Source organism: Crocodylus siamensis, chromosome 1 (genome assembly GCF_052110815.1).
Source record: "Crocodylus siamensis isolate JL-2025a chromosome 1, ASM5211081v1, whole genome shotgun sequence".
Classification (NCBI taxonomy): Eukaryota; Metazoa; Chordata; order Crocodylia; family Crocodylidae; genus Crocodylus; species Crocodylus siamensis.
This window is the reverse complement of record NC_143395.1, coordinates 253,799,968-253,820,764: the sequence shown is the minus strand read 5'-3', so window position 1 is coordinate 253,820,764 and position 20,797 is coordinate 253,799,968. Positions and strand designations below refer to the sequence as shown.

Here is a 20,797-nt window from a genome sequence, read left to right as displayed (position 1 = left end):
AGGGTTGAAGAGAGCTGAGTTGAGAAGCAAGGCGATGAAGCAGGGAGTGGAGCAAGCTGGGTTGAGAAGGCAGGAGATCAAGCAGAGGGCAGAACTGAAGTGGAAGCTGGAGGGAACAGTGGGGTAGTCAAGGGTCATGCTGAGTCTTCTTGCAAGGAAACACCCTGTTCCTGCATGGGGTGGGGGTGTTTATATGAGGACATGGAAGGTCAAGGGGGAGGTCATCTCCTGGTTTGGGTTTGGCCGTGACTCATGTCCTTCCTTGCTTGCATTTTTGATCTCTTCTCCCCTTGTCCTGTTCTGTCTGTCTCCAGCTTCTTTTGTCCTGTTCTGTCATCCCCTAGACCTCCCTCCTGTGTTCTCTTCATCTGTTGACCTCCAGTGTGGAAGCCCTCTGCTTGTAGTCTTCTCTTCACCTCCTGTGTGGCCCTTCCCTTTTCTGTTGTCCCCTTCTCCTGCTTCATGCCACCTCTGGTCAATTCTCCTGACTGCTGGATTCCCCATGTTTGTATTCCCTGGTCCTGCTTCCTTTCCCTTCCCGGCTCTTGTCCTCCATGCCCCATTCCTGCCTTCTTTTCTTGTCCCCTGGTGCGGCATAGCTGTCTGTTGGTTCCTATTCCCACCTCACTCCCCTCTTGGTGTTTCAGCTGTTTCTATTCTTCACTTAGCATGACTGTTCTCCTGCCTTGTGTCCTCGCTATCCATTACTGCCCTTCTTCTGTTCCCCTCATGGTCTACCATTGTGTTTGACGTCACCCACTCTGGACGTCTCTTTTTCTCAGTCCACTGTGTCAGTGTCCTCCCTTTCTCCCCATCTTAATTTCTCCTCCATCAAATCTGAGAGCAGCTTTCTATTTGTGGTTGTGCCTAAGGCTGCTCGAGCAGCCTGTATTAGCTTAAGTGTCAGTGCTGGAGAATGGGGAAGGCTCCCCCATTCTCCAGTCATCAGGGGGAGTACTGACTACATTGGGTGGGTGCTGTGCCCTCAGAGGCTAGATTTTTAAGCTGTTTTTAAAAACTTAACGTTTCTGTAGTCTTTCAGAAAACTGTCAAGCTGTGTGTCCAGCCCCAATTATTACAACACATGTCTGCATTATTCTGTGAATGTAATGGGGAGTATTGTATTAGGGAGGATAGTATTTAGCTAATAGGTAAAGTGGAATGTTTTGCTGTAGCATCTTGTACTGGAATATCCTTGATTGTAGGACAGAGGAGCATGATGGCTATTCCTGTATGAGAGAGCATGCCTGTGCTTGTATTGATCCATCACTACAGTTGTCTTTTATATCCAGACAGTACCTATATTGTTCTACACACACAAGTTATTCCTAAGCAGTGAGCCTGAGGAACTGAATAAGATGATTTTACTGTGAAATAATTGCTTTCTGACTGGATGTTTAAGCCCCCTAGCACATTCTTGAATTAACTGGGGACCTAGGCTTTCCTTTACCAAAGGCCAGAAACTTCTTAGGCACTGAATTATGTATTATATATGATACCATAAACATAACCACGTACCTGAGACATACTTTGCAGTTAGATCAGCAGTGCACTGGTATTAGGATAAGTGTGGAATTTTCATTTCATGATTACTTTGTGGAGAAAAGGCATGCCTATTTAGGGTGCTTCAGAAATGTTTGCTCCCATAGAAGAAGATACTTTTTGATTTTTCTTTCACTCATTTGCTTGATGGGGCTTAACTGATCTTTATCAGTGTTCTGTTTCATAGAAAGTGAGGGTTGGAAGGACCTCAGGAGGTCCAACACCCTGCTCAAAGCAGGATTATGCCCAACTAGATCATCCCAGCCAAAGCTTTGTCTAGCTGGGTCTTAAAAACCTCCGAGGATGGAGAGTCCATAACCTCTCTGGGTAACCTGTCCCAGTGCTTTACTGCCCTCCTAGTGAGAAAATTCTTCCTAATATCTAACCTAAACTTCCCTTGCTGCATGAGTGACTGGTGCCTCCCAAGTTTGCAGGGAGCACCAGATCACCTATGGGGGGGGGATCCCCAGTTGCCGATCATCGAGCCTGGAACCACCAGCAGCAAAACCAACAAAACCAGAAGTGCACTTCCTGCTGTCACTTCCAGTTTCACAGCTGGGGCTTCCAGGGGATGTGCAGCCAATCTCCCTCCCATCTGCTATCCCTTTCTCCCCCATGCTTATGCCTGCTCCCTCCTGTTGACTCCCTGTGCCTGTCCCAGCAGTGCCCCTCTTCCCCTTGGGCCCCGCAAGCTTATGACTTCCTTCTGTGTCTGTCCCTCCCATTCCCTGCTTTCCTTGCCATCTGTTCCCCTCCCCTCCAGGCACTTGCCCCAACCCTGCTGCTTACCTTCTGTGTGGCTCTGGGGCATTCAGTGGCAGCAGCCCCAGCCTGGCCAGACAAAAGCAGTAGTGGCAGCTCCAGGCCTGGCTAGCAGAGGGGACTGCATGGTCTGCCCTATGCTCTTCCCTAAGCTACACTGCAGCTCTCCCTGTGTGCCTTCCACCCCAACTATGAGATCTCCTTCATGCTCTCCCTGCTGTATGCCCCCTCTCTGCCGCAGAAGCCACTCTGGCCTAGGACAGGTTGCAGCTGAGCTCTGGCTTCCATCCTAGAGTGAGAGCAATCGCTGGCCCTGGATCAATGCTTGAATAAGACAAGACTTCCCCTTCCACTCAGTGATTTGGGAAAAAAACCTCATCTTGGATTTGAATAAATATGGTAATAACAGCCAACTCCTTCAGATTCCAAAGATCCATATGTGAGACAAAGGCTAACAGGAAGGACAAATGAATTAGCATTGAAACAAGCCAGCAATATTGTTTCATTCCTACAGGGAGAAATTTCAAAAGGGATTGCAAATGACGACGCCTCCCTCCCAAATGAATAGAAAACCTGGCAGGGGTGAAAAAGCCTTAGCTTGCCTTGCTCATCATGACTCAGCATTTTCCCCTACTAGTTTACAATACCAGTTACAATCTTTTTATGAGATAGTAGGAGGGCACAGGAAAGACTAATGAAAAACATGTTACTTGGGACCAGAAGGGACCTCCTGGGCCAGAGTCCAATCGCCTGAGCTTGCAAGCCAATCATTAATATAAATGGATAGCTTCGCTTATGTTTGCAATGAAATGCTTAAGAGTTTTGCAAATCAAAGAGGCAACTTCTGTTTCTCATACCTGCTGGCAATATATATAATATATAGCATAATAATAATAATGTATATAGTAGCCTCAGCTCACAGCCTAGCAGTTAAGAAAGTACATAGGGAGGGCATGGGACAGCTCCTACATTTCTACCAGATAAACATGTAGGATTAGATGCACGTTATCGCAGTGAGTTGTACTTTTGAAGGCCACTGTTGTGGCACCAGTGAAATAAAAAAAAAAAAGCAAATACAGCCAAGAGTTTTGGTCATGAGATTTTTCTAACATATGCCCCAGATCTTTCATTCTCTCCAAATCAAACTTCACTGGGACTATGAGTATACAGAAAATTCAGCATAAGACTTAGAACATCCTTAGGAAGTTTGAAGAAAAGAAGCTGGAAGGGTTTTTGTATTATTATGTAATAATAATATTAACAACAACAATAATAATACTACTCTATAATAATCATCCCTGCAATCATTAGCTAATGCAGAATGTTTTATGTAGTATAAAAGCCAAATGCAAGGTGTTTACCATTGGCCACAATGATCCAGAAGACAGGCGGAAGGTAGGGTAGATTTGCACCTTATAGACTAAATCAGAGACACATACTATAAACTTTTGTAAGTAGTGGGCTTAGGTCATCAGATGCTGATTCACCAGATGACACAGTGCTGACAAATGCTGTCTAACACCCCAACAGCCTCTGGCCCCTAATCACTAACTTGGTGCAAACCATACTGCATTTTTACAGCTGCCCAGCCTAATTTTTTAAAGCACCTTTAAACAATGTCTATAATGGGGGAGGGAGAGAGAATGAGAAAACTCCCTTAATAGTGCAATACATTCGAGATGAGAAGCAGAAACCATGGATGATATGATAGAATTGTGACTTCAATTTGCAACCAAAACCCTCAATCAGGATTGGGGGCTCCATTTTGCCAAACAATGTAGAAAGGTAGAGGGGGGCACAGTGCTTGTCCTAAGGAGCTTCCTGACTAATTTAGCTTTACAGTCTGATGGCAGCCAGCACTTGGAAATTGGTCTACTCAGACCTTTTTCATTCGTCCATCATAGTGTTTATTATTAGAGTGTCAGTGACTTCCTGAGTATAAATGAACAGCCAGCTTGCATGCAAACAGCATTTTGTATGCACTGACTGCCACGCATACAAGTATTGCAGACATAGCTTAAAACCAAAGAAAAAGGTAGACTACTGTCAGGAAACTGAGATGTGCCATAATGTTCATTTATATACTTATGGGCAAGTGTTCAGGATAATATGAACTTGCTGCTGTCTGACTAGAACCATGTTCTGACATTGGTCCCTAAGAAAAGTAGGACGTGGATATAATATGCTAAGTGCAGAAAATCTCCAATAAAAGGTAGGTTGGCATCACTTTTGTTTATGCTCATACAATTAGAAATCGGACAGGGTCAGTGCTTCTGCAATTGCAGAATACCCTTGGGAGGCAGTTTGAACTAGTTTTGCATGTGGTATTATTATTACTACTAAATTATCTGAATTATGATAGTGTCCAGAGCCCCCAGTCTGAAGCTGGGGCCAACTGTTATAAGCACCGTGTGTTTACACAGTCAGAAGGAACCCCCGCCTCAAATAGTTTCCAACCTAAATAATTGGAAATTAGGGTTAGACTCTGTTCATACAACTCAACCTGTGCAAAAAAAGGCCCAGAAAGGAAAACTTGGAGCAAGGATGAGAGAGAGAGAGAGAGATATGAACATACTGATGAATTTAGGAAACGTTCAGCTAAGTAGCAGATAGTGTCTCCTGGGCATCTCAAGGATGAGAAGCTATTGATTTGCAGGAATAGTTTAACATTACTCTTCATTAAGTCATCCATCCTTGTTGCCTCACATGAAATGGAACACCTTTGCCTTATGATATGCAAACTGACACAGTTGCTTTTAAGAACAAAAAAGCAAAGGCTGCAGAGTGGAATCATTAACAGGTGTACCTCCCCAGACCTCTCTCTACCCACAAAAGTGAATATAAATCCAAGAAAACACATTGCATCCCACTGTATTATTTCAATGTGCAGTTTATTTCAATGTGTTCCACATCTTTCAATACATGTTACAGTAAATTATGAAGAACTTAATACATGCTCTATTCCAGCCTGTAATTATTTTATAATAGAAACAGTTATGTGGATGTAACTGTAAAACTTAACTGGGATTAGAAAGGTCACATAGGTACTATACATCATTATTGGTACCAAAGATAAATCAGTGATGTTTAATATGGTTTCTAACCTGCCTCTCTGGCCAAACAAAGCATTAACAAGACAAGTTTACCATGTACGTACTTTCTTTTCACTAACATGTTGGCCATGAGGCTCACCAGCACCAGGAGGCAGAAGTGCTAAATAGACTGGAGTCACAGCTCCTTCATCTGGACTTTTAGTGGCATTTGGACCAGCCATGTCAGTTCTTACCCAGCCGGGGCAGCAGGCATTCAGCAGAATTTGGTCAGCTTTCCTTTTCTCATTCAATATCCTGGCATGAATTCTGGACAAGACGGTGACTCCAATTTTAGACACACCATAAGCAGTGTTGGGCCAGCCCTCCTTCTCATGCACTCCGTTCTTTGTATCCTCCACAAACTTGGTCATGAGCTTCACGAGTTCCTCCTCAGTGATTGTATCACTGCGAAACTTCTGCTGCAGGTCTTGGTTGCACTTTGCCAGAGCTGAAACCGCTACCATGCTAGATACATTCACCACTCTGCCTATTAAAGGAAAATGATATAAAAAGGTGTCCTCTGGTCATGCTGAAACTGATGTGGGTGGCCCCTGCTTTCAGCATAGAACTGTAGCTCTGCTAAACCAGAGAACCTGGAGAAGTACGCTTCATGCTTCATGGACCCCAGCTCCATGGTCTTTCTGCAATTAAGCCACTCAGAGGAGTTGCTCCTAGCAAGAAGCAGGGAGGCAGGGGGGACTACTAGATTTTTGGAGGGTAGAAATGAGTAAAGCAGCTGGGAGTTGTGCATCTTGGGATGCTGGAGGAATGAAAGTAAAATGTTTTACCTCCTCTGACCATTCAAACAATACTCTGGAATGGCATGGATAAAATACTTCCAAGATAAACTGGCTTTTGTGTGGCTTTAATGAGTGAATGCTCTCATTTTAAGTGTTTTTGTGCCAGTTCTAAGGTAACATGTTTATAAGGCTATTTATAATAATAAGCCCTATGCTCTGAAAGCCTGCATAACTGAACCTGTAACTAGGAGTTTTGATAGGGAAGTGTGTACTCTCTTCTAGATGACTATGAGTAAAGAGGCCTTTCATAAACCTACCCACAGGTAGTGAGAATCTGTATGCAATGTAAGTCATGTGGTTTGCCTACAGCAGTGTCCATGCAGTGATGTGCAGAGCCAAAAGCCACAGAGTACAACCTGTGCCCTAGCACAGAGGGTAGACCCACTGAGTCTGTAATATCCTGGATCCCTTAGCCAGCTCCTCCGTTGTCTGCATGTTGGATTCCGTTCCCCAGCAACATTCCTTAACATACAGAGATAAACAGGTCCTTAAAGGACAGAAATAAATGCTATTATTTTATAAATGGATCTCTCCTCTGTCCTATCTGCTAAGAGAATGTAAAATTGCTTGCAAAACCATAAATAATCAAATGATAAACTCTCCCAACTACTCTCTGTCTTGACTCAGTCACCAGTTTCTATTCAACTTATCTCAGTCTCTCTTTAAAGCTGGGGTATTTCAAGATAACGAAAATGAACTCTGATGATTTATTTTTGTAGTAAGGGAGTGATTATTTATTTTTACCAAATTCCACTGGCCTCAGGCCTTGTGAAAGCTGCTCTTGCTTTTCTCTGTGGTGACACAGGGAAAGCCCCTGCTGCTGCTTTTACCTGCGACTACATGGGAAGAGCACCCAAGGCCAGCACTTTTGCCTGTAACAGCACAGGAAAATGACTGCTGTCAATACCCCATGTCCACGGGCTGGATCCATGACTCCTGTTTTAGGATAGTTTCAAGAGTGTTGTCAGCAAATATACCCTGTCCATCTGGCTCTATACATGCCAAATTGAAGAATGGAGACAGTGAAGCAGCCATGAAGATGCCTGCTGCCACTTTCAAGATCTCCGTCTTCAGCATAATGATAGGGGGCATTACTCAGGGTAGATTCAATGCCTCATTTCTAGGTGTGGTGCAGAGATAGGCAGGCACATGCTTCTGTGCATTACTTTTAAGACCATGGAAATAATACAGGCTCACTCTTAATTATATTTCTGTCTCTGTTATGTGGCACTTACCATTAGGTTTTATGAGAGGCAGCAACTCTGTGCAAACATCCCTGGTTCCAAAAAAGTTTGTCTTCAGTGTAACCTCCGCTTGAGAAGCGAATGGAGTAGTATCAGCAACTTTACATTGGGCGGTGGGAGGAGGGGAAGAAACAAACATGAATGTTATGACCACAGTTCAAAGTATAACTATCAGACTTAAAATAAACATTAATTCATTTTTCAATTATCAGGTAGGAACTACATGTTGAGTAGAGAAAGCTCCAAATGCAATGTGCCACAAAGACTGGCATGTTAAAGGGTAGGGTCCAAATATGCAATATTAATCAGAGACTGGATTTTTTATTTTAGTAGCTCTTAGTGTAAGGTTTGGGCTTTTCCCACATGAACTGATAGTATAATGCCTAAAGTATAATGCTGAAAAACAGGTCAGGTGCTGCATTCCTTATATTGGTTAATGTTCAATCATATTTCCCAGGAAAAATCCTGGGCTGTTGTCAGTAACGGAGCAAGTTGCAGCAGGAATTGTGAAAGGGAGCTGCTAAAAGGAATGCAGAATGACTCTGTTGGGAAATAATACCCTCTGGTGACAAATTCAACCATTTGAAGAACTGGACAAAATGAGCTACTAGGCCTGCTTCCTTGTGACAGGGAAAGAGAAGAAAGAACACTGTCATTTGATGAGTGGTGGGAAGGTTCGCTGTGATAATCATATACAGATTGTTGAATCCAAAAAGGGAACACTGCCACACACTGGGACAAACTTAGGAAACTAACTGTGACTGAGCACTTGCTGCTTAATGTAGCTGAAATAGTCTTTAAACACTTTGCTAATTACTGCCTTATCTGTTTTCCTGAGCACCTGCCAAGCATTGGATTTAACAGAATGTTCATTGAGACATATTGGATACATCTACATGTCACCCTATGGCAATGTAGGGATGCACTACGTCACTCTATGGCACACTACAGCGACGTAGCAATCACACAGGTCTACAAGTGATTGCTAGCTACATTGCTGTAGGGGTGTGCTCCCCACTTATAGCGCACCGGTACAGCAACATAGTGGGGAAATCTAAGTATGTGCCACCCGTATGGTGCAGTACAGGCACATACAGTACTTTTGCAAGTACTAAAGCACGGTTCAATAACAATGTCGTCACATGGTGATGTGTAGATATGCCCACTGACACAGAGAGCCTGATTTATTATGACACTGGCATAAGACTGGAGCAATGCAGTGATGAAACAGGCAAGTACGTTGTAAATAAATATACAATATATTTGCATATTTACACTTTATTTGTATATTTATACAATGTACAATAAATTACAGAGAGCAGAGATTTTGTTGGTTTTGTTTTTTATAAATATTTGTAACGTAATTCTTTTTAAAATGTATTTTAAGCCAATTCTCCAATTGTGGAATGCTTCTCTTTGAGAGGTGGCATGCATTTTCACAGCATCCACCCTGAGGGACAAAAGGCCTTTGGTGTAAGTACCAACTGCTATTAGAAAGGCTTTACTCAATCCTTCTGTGAAAAATCACACACCAGGTATGCATATACTTTATAGAGAGATGGTACTGCTGAGCTTGCAACATGTGCATGAATCACTTTGATGATGAACCCAGTATTTAAGGGCAACTACATCAAGGCCTAAGACAAGTTTGTAAAATGGTACAAAAACTTGCAATCAGGGTAGCAAGACTAAATTAAAACAAGAAAAATTCCTTTTAGGCTAGATGTCTGGGAAAAACCTTTTAAACAGGCATCTCTAAAACTGAATTAGGAAAGTAGCGGAAATACCATTATGTAAGACCCAGCTACCTATTTACTACATAGTGTGCTCATCAGTATGGTCAGAGAGTAACTTTAGGGTGTAACTTGAGCTAATTCTGTAGTAAAGGGTATCTACACTCACATGAACTCCTCTGAAGCCAAGCTTGAGTGAGAGCTGCCATGCTACAAAGAGTGACCAGATTAGTGGAATAGAATAGCTATGGCCTTCATTACTAAAGCTAGGGTGGCCGACTAATGGGGTTTAAAGTATCACTTAGCTTGAAGTAGAGATTTTTGTGTGTAGACAAGAGTTTGCTGGAGGCAGTGCCCAAGTTGTACTTCCAGCTAACACTGCAGCAAAGACAAGTCCTAAAATGAGATCTGACAAACACACTAAACACCTGAGGTAGGGAAAGAGAATAAGCTGGGTCACCCAATTACTTGGTACAATAAGGAAATAAATCTCTTACTAGATGCAACTGGAACATGTGGAAAATGGGGGAATGTTTTGTCATATTTTTTTCATCCTGTATGCCTCAGGTTCCTGCATGCTGTGATACATTGGGTGTTTAATAGATTATTGTCCACCAAAGGTTGATGGAGAGTTAGGCAGCCAGGAGTAATTGCATGCAGCTGTCTGGCCAGACCTGCAATGGGGCATTAGGGACTGAAGATCCCTGATCTAATCACGTATGGCTTGCCTTGGTAAGGCCCTATGGAAGTGTAAGTGACTCAAGATTAGTTTAGAACAACTTGGACCCAAAGCAGGGACAAGGAGATCAGGTGGGGGCAGACTCTTCTCAAGGGCAGCAGGAGAGAGAGGGACAGAAAGATATAATGCGGATTCGAAAACGACAGGATTTGTAATTCTCACTGACATGGAACCTGCTTAAGTTTGTTTTGGCCCTTCTGACCTATGGACTCTGCCCTTTGTATTCCAAGCAACGGATACATGTAGGCTTATTTGGCAGAGGCTGTTGATTCACTTCAGTTTATTTTTGGCTGCTTTCATTCCCTTAAAGGGTAGTGTCCCCATAAGCAGCTGAAGTAATTTGGACCCTTGGCAGGGCTATGGAGACAAAGAGAAGAGCTGTGTCACTCAAAGTCAGAAGACCTTGTTCTGACAAATGAACTATACCTGGGTTTGGCATCAAGAGTTACTCACTGGAACTGTACTCATGCTGAACCCCTAGCAGGGACCTCTGTGAAACCCCACTTCACATTCTCCAGGGAACTATACAGCACATGGGCCCTGCAGCTTAATCAGTGTTTTACCTTTGAAAGCAATTCCTGCATTGTTAACCAATACATTCAGCCCTCCATATTTCTCCTTCAGGAAGTCCCGGAGAGCCCTGATACTCTGCAGATCACTGATGTCCAGCTGGTGGAAAAGCGGCTTCAGACCCTCCTTCTGCAATTCTGCCACTGCTGTCTGGCCGCGCCCAGCTTCCCGGGCTGTCAGGTACACATCCCCGGAGAACTGCTTACACAGAGCTCGCACAATAGCAAGCCCGATCCCTTTGTTGCCCCCAGTCACCACAGCCACAGGAGTGCTCGACATTCTTCTTTTCTAGCAGATGAAACTCACTGCAAAGGCAACGATGGCAGCTCTGTATAATGAGGATAAAAATAGATGTCTTCAAAAATTAAAATGTGTTTTAAATACAGTTACTTAAGAATAAACCACTTAAAATTAAATGTGAAACTGAGTCCATTTATTAAAACCAGAATTAAACATAAGATTCAAATAGCACATGCTTGTTGACCAGTGACAATGACTGGCTAAATGCCTGGAACCAGAATTTGCTGAAGACCTAACATAACTTTTGACAGTAGTAGGCTCTTTTGTAGGTTCAGAGAGAATACTTTTTTCCATTTCAGTTAGTTCAGGTTCATAACTAACTCAGTCATAGTTAAAAAACTCACTGGGAGTTGAAGGAGGAAATCAAGCCTTCCTGCTCTTTCAAGTTATGAAAAAGACCGTTCTTGTTTCGAAAACGATCGCATCAGTTCATTAACTGGAGATAAAGTATGACTAAGAACAAATGAACAACTTACAATAAGTTAAAAGGGAATGAAGGCTTACTGAAAAGTACATGACACAGGATCATAGGGGAGTACATGACACGTGACTGTTCATGTGCCTGCTCTTACCACACAACCAGTGGTAAAGGTAAAAGCTAAAACTGGGACAGTTTAGTTCTCCATGAAGCTGGATTCAAGTACTGTGATATAATTTTCACTTGTTCTAGAAACATCACCAAATGAAGCGGATCAGTTCTGCTTGGATGTCTCTGCACAACTGATCTCCTTTTTCAGGGGAAATGCACCTCACCCACTGATGCTGTGGGACAATGGGTGATGTGTTCCCTTGGGGCCTGAACGGCCTGCTACTGCATGCCCAAGCAACTTCTGTGCAGGAATATGCCCCTCAGACCCTGGGAGTGCCTGCCTGGTTTTCCCCACACGTCTGCACATGCGGAAACCCTGATGACCTTTACTTAGAGAGACACATCCCAGAGATCTGGGGGCAGTCTCAACAAGTGGGGAAATTCTGAGTTTCTTGCATATGGAAGAGCAGCCCGAGATTGCTCTGTGCTTGTTTCTGCAAGAGGAGAAAACTGGGCAGGCATTCCCAGGGCTTGAAGGGCCCAATCCTGCACAAGATGTCCAGACGCACAGGATCGGGTCTCTCAGGTCAATGGACCACCTGCCTGGGGCAGCCAGAACACAGGCAGCTCCAGGCTGCTGGCCTTCTTGTGCTATAAAGCAGACATCCACTATTAAACAATGGCACAAATTGATATGTTTGTGGTGCACCAGTGGGAAAAGATGCCTGTTTGCTTGGCCTTTGTGCTGCCATAAACATTTTTATGTTTATGGCAGCACAAAGACAACCTCTGTTTCCACCCTTACTGTGTGGTAAACAATTTCCCCCCTTGCAAGGGGCTCCACAGTAAGCCCCACACCCTGTTAACTTAGGGTGCAGGCAGAAGTGCAGCTCTTAGCTGCAACTCAGAATGATTTCTGCAGAGCGTTCTGAGTTACAATGTTACCCCAGACCAAACAGAACTTCATTGCTGGTTCCAGATGGAGGGGAATCAAGTTTGTGCCTGAAAGCTTGCAAAGAACAAATTTATCCAATATTTAGCGAATCTAACAATAGAGATCACATCTATCCAAAGAACCTCGCCTGCCTGTTGCGAATGAAGGCAGACAAGATTCTTTGGGCAGAGGTGGTATCTTTTATTAGACCAACTAAATCACTGGAAAAATGGTTCTTTGCAAGCTTTTGGGCACAAACACCCTTCTGCAGGGTTTTTGCAACAAGTTTCATTTTTCAGGTTTTGCAACAAGCCTTGACCCCAGTCAGGAACTTGTTGCTAACCTGGAGGATGCCTTGATATAAGCAATTAGGCAACAATTACTAGAGGCATGTACTGGAAAGCTTGACATTTGTTTCCAGTAGAAAATTGTGCCAGAGAGTGCCTCAGTTGCCGGAGGAGTTGGGGAACATTGTCCTCCTCATTGGTACCTGTAGCTGTGGTTAGGTAAAAAAAGACCCTTCTTCAAGCAGAGGGAAAGAACCATTTTTCCAATGATTTAGGTGGTCCAATAAAAGACAGCACATCTACCCAAAGAACTGTGTCTGCCTACATCCTTATGCCAACACAGCTACAACTCAGAGCCCTGCTGCAAATGAATAGGTTTTAGTAGCCAGGGGTGTAGGCTGTAGTCATGTGATGATCTAAGGACATCGGCAGACAAGGTTCTTTGGGTGAATCTGATATAGTTTATTAGACCAACTCAAACAGTTGGAAGAAAATTTTTCTGAGCAAGTTTTCGGGTTTAAAAACGCTTTGTCATGCTCTGCAGGTGGTGTGTGCTCTCTCTTGCTGGAGAGAACGAGTAGTAAAGACGACAGAGGCAGTAGTTTTCAGTAGCTAGCCAACTCCTCGGACTTCGGGGAAAGAAAGCCCAATAAGTAATTAAACACAAAGCCCGATCCTCGTGGAGGATCCGACCCCAAGTTTTCCCTGCGAGCTGCCTGAAACCAGGACTGAGCCGAGAAAGAGCAGTCCTGCGGAGAGGCTCTGGCTAGTCAGGAGGCCAAGAGGGCTGCCTGAATTAGGGAGGCCACCGGCTCGCTGCTAAGGGGCAACACAGGCAGCTCCAATGGCTCAATCCCCGCCCCGGCCGGGCAAGCAACCGAGAGCTCAACCCCCCGGCCCTGGACACCGGAGCCGCGCGGATTACCCACCTCCGGCCTGCGCTCAGCTGCTCCGTCTGAGCTGCGCTGCGCAGCGCGGGGCGGGAAGGGAGGAGCCGCGCGGCTGCAGCAGGGCCGGGCAGGGCCGGGCCGGGCGGTGAGTGCGGCGCCAAGCGGGAGCGGGCCCACCCCGGGAAGGGGAAGCGGGTTGCTCCGTGTGCACCTGGTCCTGGCTCTCCTGTCTTCCCCCCGGTGTCCGCAAGCAGCCCCTTGCCCCCAGTCACGGGACAACCCCGAGAGGTTCCCAACGGGGAGCCAAGCTCTTGGGGCCTGTGCAGCGAGGCCTTTTTCTGGAGCCAGGAAATGAGCTGGGCTTTCCCCAGGGGCAGCTGCAGGCTGAGGAGTGGGCCTCAACCTTTGCTGTTCCAGGACTGGGATTGACTTTGGGGAGTGTTAAAGTCTACGCTTCAGAAATGTGAAAAGCTTAGTTTTTTTGTTTTATATAGATTTATGTACATGCATACATTTTACACGCACACACAATGCATATGTGTGTGCGTGTGTGTATCTGGTGGGCAAAATGCGGGCCGGATGTGGACCTCCAGGCCATTCTATCTGGCCCCAAGGCCCCTGACAAATTTGGAAAATTAATATTAATCTGCCCCTGGCTACCTGTCATGCAGCCCTCAATGGCTTGCCGAAACTCAGTAAGCGGCCCCCCGCCCAAAATAATTGCCCACCCGGATTTTATATATGTATGTATGTATGTACGTACGTATGCATGCCTATGTATATACACACAAACACATGCTGTGTGTGTGGATAATTAATTTCCACAGGTCAATATTCTCATTAATAGACTATTGGAATATTATCTGTAAGCTAATGGCATTAATAAATACACATTATACATTAAATATACATTAATTAATAAAAGTGTGTGTGTTTACATAATGTTCTGATAGTTTATTGAGGAACATGATGAGAGATTTGATAAGTGTGTCATGTGGATCAGAACTGAGGTGGTGGTTGAATTTTTTATGCCAATATTATTCACTGAATAAAATAATTGTAATGGTAATGGAATATTGTAATGGAGTATGAATATGTATCATTTTCATACTTTTAAATGCCTTTCTTTAACAGTAAACATTTTTGGTGTGGATTTTATAAAAGACATAATAATTTGCCATATGACCTTAACTGTAGGGTAATGGGTGTTTCTGAGTGGAAACTGCCTTAATTTTAAATATAGAAATGCCAGTCTTCCCCAGAGGAAACTGTCCCAAGTTCTTGGTGCAAGCAGTGTTGAGGATGACTCCTTTCTCAATTTTCCTCCTTTAGCAAGGGATAGCTTGTGATAAATTCTCTAAGCTGAAAAATGCAAATATGTTCACAATGCAGAGCTTTACTTCTTTTGCTTATCTTTAATAAAAAAAAGAGTATTGTATACAGAGGAGCCAAAAGAAATACTAAAATTGAAGAATCCAACTTTTCTTTTTCTTGTTCAGGTTGTGTGCATAAGCAACATATATTACCTACAGATCTGATATTTAACATGCAGAAGAGTAGAGGTCGGACAGGTAGAAAGAGAAGAAGAAAACATTTTAAAGATTTGACTTCAGGTGGAGGTACTATACATCTTAATCTATTGCTTGCTCACTTTTAGGGAATCAGCAATGCTAATTAGCTAAATATATTCTTGCAGTACATATCTGGTAAATTCCCTATGTCCTTAAAGAGAGTAATTGCATATGCTAGCTGTCGCATACAAAAGAACATTTATTTTCTGTCTGCCAGGGGTAGGCATTATGGATTCTGTTTCTGGTTGATGGAGGCCACTGTAATTCCTCTTAAATTCTTTGAGTCCAGACCCAGCTCATGATCTACATCTGGCTTGTGTTGCTGTGTCATTGTAGCCTGCAGGGCTCCCCACAGGTTCAGTAATTTGATGATAGCATTGCACCCCTTCTGCTGCATTTCCAGATCCATAGAAAGCCCTGGGCCCAGCATATCGGACGGGGTATTGGATCCCAGCGCACAGGATCAGATGCAGGTGGTGCTGGACCCCAGAACCCCAATCCCAGTGCGCAGGGGATGGGAAGGGGGTGATGCGGGGCCCCTGGGACTTATTTCTGGAGCTCAGGGTCAGTGTCAGGCCATGGGATCCATACCTTGGGGGTCAAAGGGGACACAATCCCAGTTCATGGGGGACAGAAGGAGGTAGTGCCACCCAGTTCATGGGGGCCACAGGGTCTGATCTGGCCTGCAGACTGGCCGTGCACCACACTTCTGGCCCACAGAGCCAGAAGGTTGAGCACAGCTGCTTTGAGTCTGATCCTGCAAAGCCCTGGGTAGTTGTTCTGAGTACCTTCAATTTCCAATTAAATAAATAGCCACAGGGGTTGTGCAGAATCTAGCAAAGGAAGGCCCATCCAAACTAAACAGTCCATTGGACTGGCAGGCATGAGGCATACCAGTTCTTAGCCAGCAGCAGACCATTGAATGATATGGCCAGCTGCCTTTGACTCCCCAGTCTGAATAACTAGGTAACATTGACAGCTGAGCCTGCTGCAATGCAGCTTTTGTTTTGAGCCTGGTGGAGGTTTTGCACTCATGCCTTCAGAGCCATAGCAAGATGCCTTAACTGCTCTGCTACCACATCCTGAACCTAGCAGACTGAAGGCTCTCTCACAGTCCGTCTTTGGGCCTTATTGTATGTTATTAAAAAATATCCATCTTCTCGGTATAGCATCAAATTGTTCTACAATAAGAGCACCATGATTTTAATTAAAATGGGTCTATAAAATAATCACTCTCTCTTCTTAATTTAGTAAACTACAGTCACAAACTGGAATATATACAGCTTAAGAAATGGCTGAAAGAAAGGGGATTTGAAGACAATCATTTAAAGCCAGCACAATTTTCAGGTAATGTTCTAGTTTTAATGAATTACAGATAGTATTTCCATGTTACCCAGATTACAAGTAACTTTGTAGGTTGGCTTCTGATAAAAGAGGCAGAAACAGGTATACAGGTCAGCCTTTTATTTGCTTGCACTTCAAAATACAAAAACAAACATTTATCCCAAAGTGTGTCTGGCTACTTGAGACAGCACAACATAGATTCTCACCTATAGCAGCTGGGGAGACTTATGTCCTTTTCTTCCCCATTGTGGAATGCTGTTCAACACTTCTGCTTTTTTTCTATCTTAGTTTATAGTCTTCTTACGCAAGGCTTTTTTGTTTTTACAAATTATCTCAGCATCTTAACAAAAATATATCTATTATAGCAAAATAGCATCTAATACATTTGGTTACATCAATCACTACTACTAATATTTTAAATAAAGCTATGATATAGTATATTTGGATTAAGTCATGCATGGTCTTCCCTTGTACTGTCTCTTTTCAGGCTTGTGCTTTGTTTAATTGTATTTCATTACTGCTTTAGTTAAACATATTGATCGCTTTCTTTTCTTTGCTGACTGAGCTAGTTGTCACATATAAAGGTTCACACGATGGTTACTCAGAAGCAGGTTTTGAGGCCTTCTGCTTAGCCACACTTCTGCAGCTTGGCTTAGGCCTCTTGAAAATGGACAAGGCTGGCAACATACAGTTGCTCCAGGGCTGTCTAATGCTGACAGTGGTTTGTATTCCTACTTGACTGGTTGACTTTAAGGATTGGTCTTTTTTGTCCCGACCTATAGACAGTAAGCCTTGTTTGTCCTTCAAGCAACTGTATACAAGCGTAAGTTCATAAAAAGATTTGGGGACCCAAGAACTGGAAGCTGTTCCTTACTGGTGGATGCTTGGGATTTGTGTCCTTGGCATAGTGCAGGAACATGGAAAAAAACCTGACCTAGCTCTAAACAAGAGAACTTGGCCTAGCTGCATTAGTGTGGTACTTTGTTTGGACTAGATAGCTCTGCTTCAAAGCAGCTTATTGCTAGTTGGCCTATCCAGAGTGCCATTTTAATGTAACTATACTACTTCCAGTACCTGAGCTAACTTGTTCTCTGATATCTCTGGACAGTGCTGCTTGTGCCTTGGAGACGCATGTAATCAGTGGGATTCTATTGGCGTCCACTCACATAGGACTGAGGCCTTCAGTGTTAGTAGGGCTCTTTGCAGGAGTAAAGTATGTTGCATAAGTGCCAGGACCTTAGCATTTCCTCATTTAACTTGGCTCATTAATTGAACAAACATATCAGCACATGGTAAGCAAAGTTTATGGATGTGGACTGAAGTTGATAGCTGATACATGTCAGGCACTGGGGAATGTTTCTATAGGCATTTATGTATGTCTATTTCTTTAATAAATACAGTACTTTGAACAGTCTAATAGCATTAAATTGCAAGAGAGCAGATGGTATGTAGCATAAACTGAAGAAAAACTTTGTGCTTAGAATATTGCAAGGTCATAGTTAAAAATTTGCGCACAAGACTAATGGCCCGTAAAAAGCATCACTAGCAAAGGAGAAAGATGTGTTTTTACAGAGAAATTTAACAGTTATTTATCTTTTTGTCTCCAAAATGGAAGAATACAGGGAGATTGTTTAGATGCAGGAGTTAAAGAGAAGGCCTCAAGAATGTGATAGAGAGCAGAGACAAGTCTGAAGCGGGGGAGAGAGAAACAAAGTTCATACATAAGGGCTGTGTCTACACATGCTATTAAGGTGAAACAATAAAATCAGGCACTTAGACACCGGAGTTTATTGCTCTTGGGCACCACCTTTATATGTGTGCCCAGGACTGTAGCACGTTGTGCTGGGTTGGAGCAGTTCTGGCTGGCAGGAGACCTGGGGGGCCAGCCTGGCAGCCTGCGGCTGCTCTGACCTGGCTCAACATGCAGCAGAGGGACTGGCTGGAGCATGGGGGTGCTCCAGTGAGGGGTAGCTGGCAGGCAGCCCCTGCACTGAAGCATCCTTATGACCCAGCCAGCCCTGTCAGCATTTACATGTGCAGTGCTGTGGAGTAAAAAACTCAGTAGCAGGGTGCTACTTGTAAATACAAGTACAAGTACAACCAAGATCTGTATTTACAAGTAGTACAACCTGCTGTGGAGTTAATTAGTTTCCTGTGGCCTTATAGGGCCACGTGTAGACACAAGACGTACTGTGGAGCGAATTAGTCTACTCCACAATAAATGTCTTGTGTAGAAGGGCCCCTGATGCTGAGTCTATATTGTATTAGAATTTTAAAGCTTTTAAGTTTCCCTTTTCAGGCCAGTTTTAATGAACTCTAGTTTTATTATAGTTTTATGGGGAAGACAAGTCTGTAAATTGTATTTAAATCATTCTCTTTGCTCCTGTGCTGTTTCAGATACAGGAAGAGGACTATTGACCACAAAAGCTTTTCAGGTTAGTACTTGTGCCTCATGAACAGTAGAAGCAGGTGTAGATTTTCTGGCCCAGAATCAATCTTGTGCCTAAGAAAGCCTAATAGTCCAGAGGCAGTGTGAGAGCACTCTGAGGAGCAGGAAGCAGTTGTCTGTTAAGGAAGCCCCCTTCATAAGTTACAGCAACTTCTGATCCCTCATGCACTTCCCATAAGGGAGAGGAGGTTGATGAAATAACACCTTGTGCTTCAGTTGTTAATAGTCCCTTGGTACCCAAGGGTGTCCATTAGCAAATACCTCCATCAAAGGGGTCTTCCTGCAGGTCCAGGGATGTTGTGTCCAGGCCATGTGCCTGCAGTTCTGCCTGCTTATTTAGTGTAAAGGGCATATCAAGGAGGAGATGTGGTGAGTGGAGCATAGTCCCTTAAGGGTCCTCTTTCCCCTGTCTTGAGGAGAGTTCTGGTGCGTAAGAGAATCTAGCTTGAAATGCTTTCTCCTCTGGCAAGGGGAGAGGTGATTCTTGTTAGCCAGTCACCAGTTACTCATAAACTGTTCATCTAACTTTTACTCTGATTTTTTCCCCAAAGGCAGGGGAGTTGATTATTTCATTGCCTGAAAAATGCTTACTCACCACTGCCACTGTCCTTAATAGTTACCTTGGGAAATACATTGTAAGGTAAGTGGAGGAAAAGAAGCAGTTCCTTAAGAAGTTTCTCAGTTGCTTTTTACTATTCCTCATACATTAGTTAGTTTGCTGTTTGAACTGGTGTTAAAGTCTTATGCTATACTTGTCTGAGTATTTCCTTTGGTTACAACAAGACTGTTTACACATGTGAAAACTATTCAAATAGGTAAAGCTTTAAAGCTCTTATATACCTGGATCTGTACATTACTTGTCCACAATTACTGAACATGCATATGGTAAGAGAGTGAGGACACAAAGCACTAAATTAATGTATTTCAATTTCTTTGAAATTTCAGAACAGAAGCTACTGTAGAATATTGAAGAGTATTTTACATGTTTTAAACAACTTGTACTATTTGAATTCATTTTCACAGCATGCCAGTAAAATTACAAAAATAGAAATATTGAAAAAGACATTTAGAGGTGAACAACAAAGAAGTTTGTCATTGAAATTGTATGTTAAAATCCCCAGGTTTTGAAAGAATGGTGGTGGTAGGATTTTCTCTCTCACACCTTTGTATTTCTGTTGTGTTTGTTCTATAGATGGAAGCCTCCCCTGTCTCCTTTGATAGCACTTTGTACATTTTTAATAGCAGAGAAACACACCGGGGAAAGATCTCCGTGGAAGCCTTACCTTGACATTCTACCAAAGACATATACCTGTCCTGCTTGTTTGGAACAAGAAGTAGTGAAACTTCTTCCTGATCCCTTAAGAAGGAAGGCTCAGGAGCAAAGAACAGTGGTCCAGGAGCTTCACTCCTCTTCCAAGCCTTTCTTCTCTTCCCTGCAGCCTTTGTTAACAGAGAATGTAGAGGCAGTTTTTACCTATGATGCCCTGCTGTGGGCTTGGTGTACCATTAATACAAGAACAGTGTACATGAAACAGCCACAGAAGGAATGCTTCTCTAGAGAGCCAGATATTTATGCACTGGCTCCTTATTTAGACCTGCTCAATCATAGTCCAAATGTTCAGGTAAGAACAAGCAAAGGTGACATTAACTTGTCAGTCGTGGTTTCTGGAATGACTAATACTTCTGGGTACAGACCAGCCTAAGGGAAGTCCTCAGAAGGATGTTACACACAAGAGCAAACTCTGGCAGGTCTGATTCATCCCAGGGGTCAAACTGGCTCATGTAACTGTGTGGAATCATGTGGCAGCACATCAGTAAGAGCCATCTTTGACTCTGTGTCGCCTGTGTGGGCCTTTTTGTGCTCTGCTTCTTGGATATGGTATGTGATTTGCAATTCTGGATCTTCAGATGGCAGTGCTGGCTAGGAGTGCCTTTCACCAACTCCATCTGATGGGAAGGCTGACCCTTTCGGATCTGATCTGACAACCATCAGCTGTGCCTTTGTAATTTT

The 20,797-nt window shown here is 43.5% G+C and overlaps 2 protein-coding genes across 3 annotated transcripts in view; one reads left to right on the top strand and one right to left on the bottom strand.

Annotated features, from left to right (window-relative positions):
* Positions 1–5,176: 5,176 nt before the first annotated feature.
* LOC149874360 (carbonyl reductase [NADPH] 1-like) lies at positions 5,177–13,600 on the bottom strand. The gene is made up of 4 exons (XM_090060425.1): positions 13,462–13,600; positions 10,476–10,810; positions 7,432–7,539; positions 5,177–5,883 (listed from the first exon to the last, which is right to left on the bottom strand). Exons 2-4 carry the CDS (start codon positions 10,759–10,761, stop codon positions 5,447–5,449), a joined length of 831 nt encoding a protein of 276 aa, XP_089916551.1. The 5' UTR covers positions 10,762–10,810; positions 13,462–13,600; the 3' UTR covers positions 5,177–5,446.
* Positions 13,431–20,797, top strand: part of SETD4 (SET domain containing 4) — a 24,622-nt gene continuing 17,255 nt past the window's right edge. For both annotated transcript variants that reach the window (XM_090060411.1, XM_090060403.1), the window contains exons 1-6: positions 13,431–13,567; positions 14,922–15,041; positions 16,245–16,340; positions 18,735–18,772; positions 19,338–19,426; positions 19,979–20,408. In XM_090060411.1, the coding sequence (XP_089916537.1) occupies positions 14,969–15,041; positions 16,245–16,340; positions 18,735–18,772; positions 19,338–19,426; positions 19,979–20,408 (726 nt within the window). In that variant the 5' untranslated portion in view covers positions 13,431–13,567; positions 14,922–14,968. The remainder of the gene's footprint in view (positions 13,568–14,921; positions 15,042–16,244; positions 16,341–18,734; positions 18,773–19,337; positions 19,427–19,978; positions 20,409–20,797) is intronic.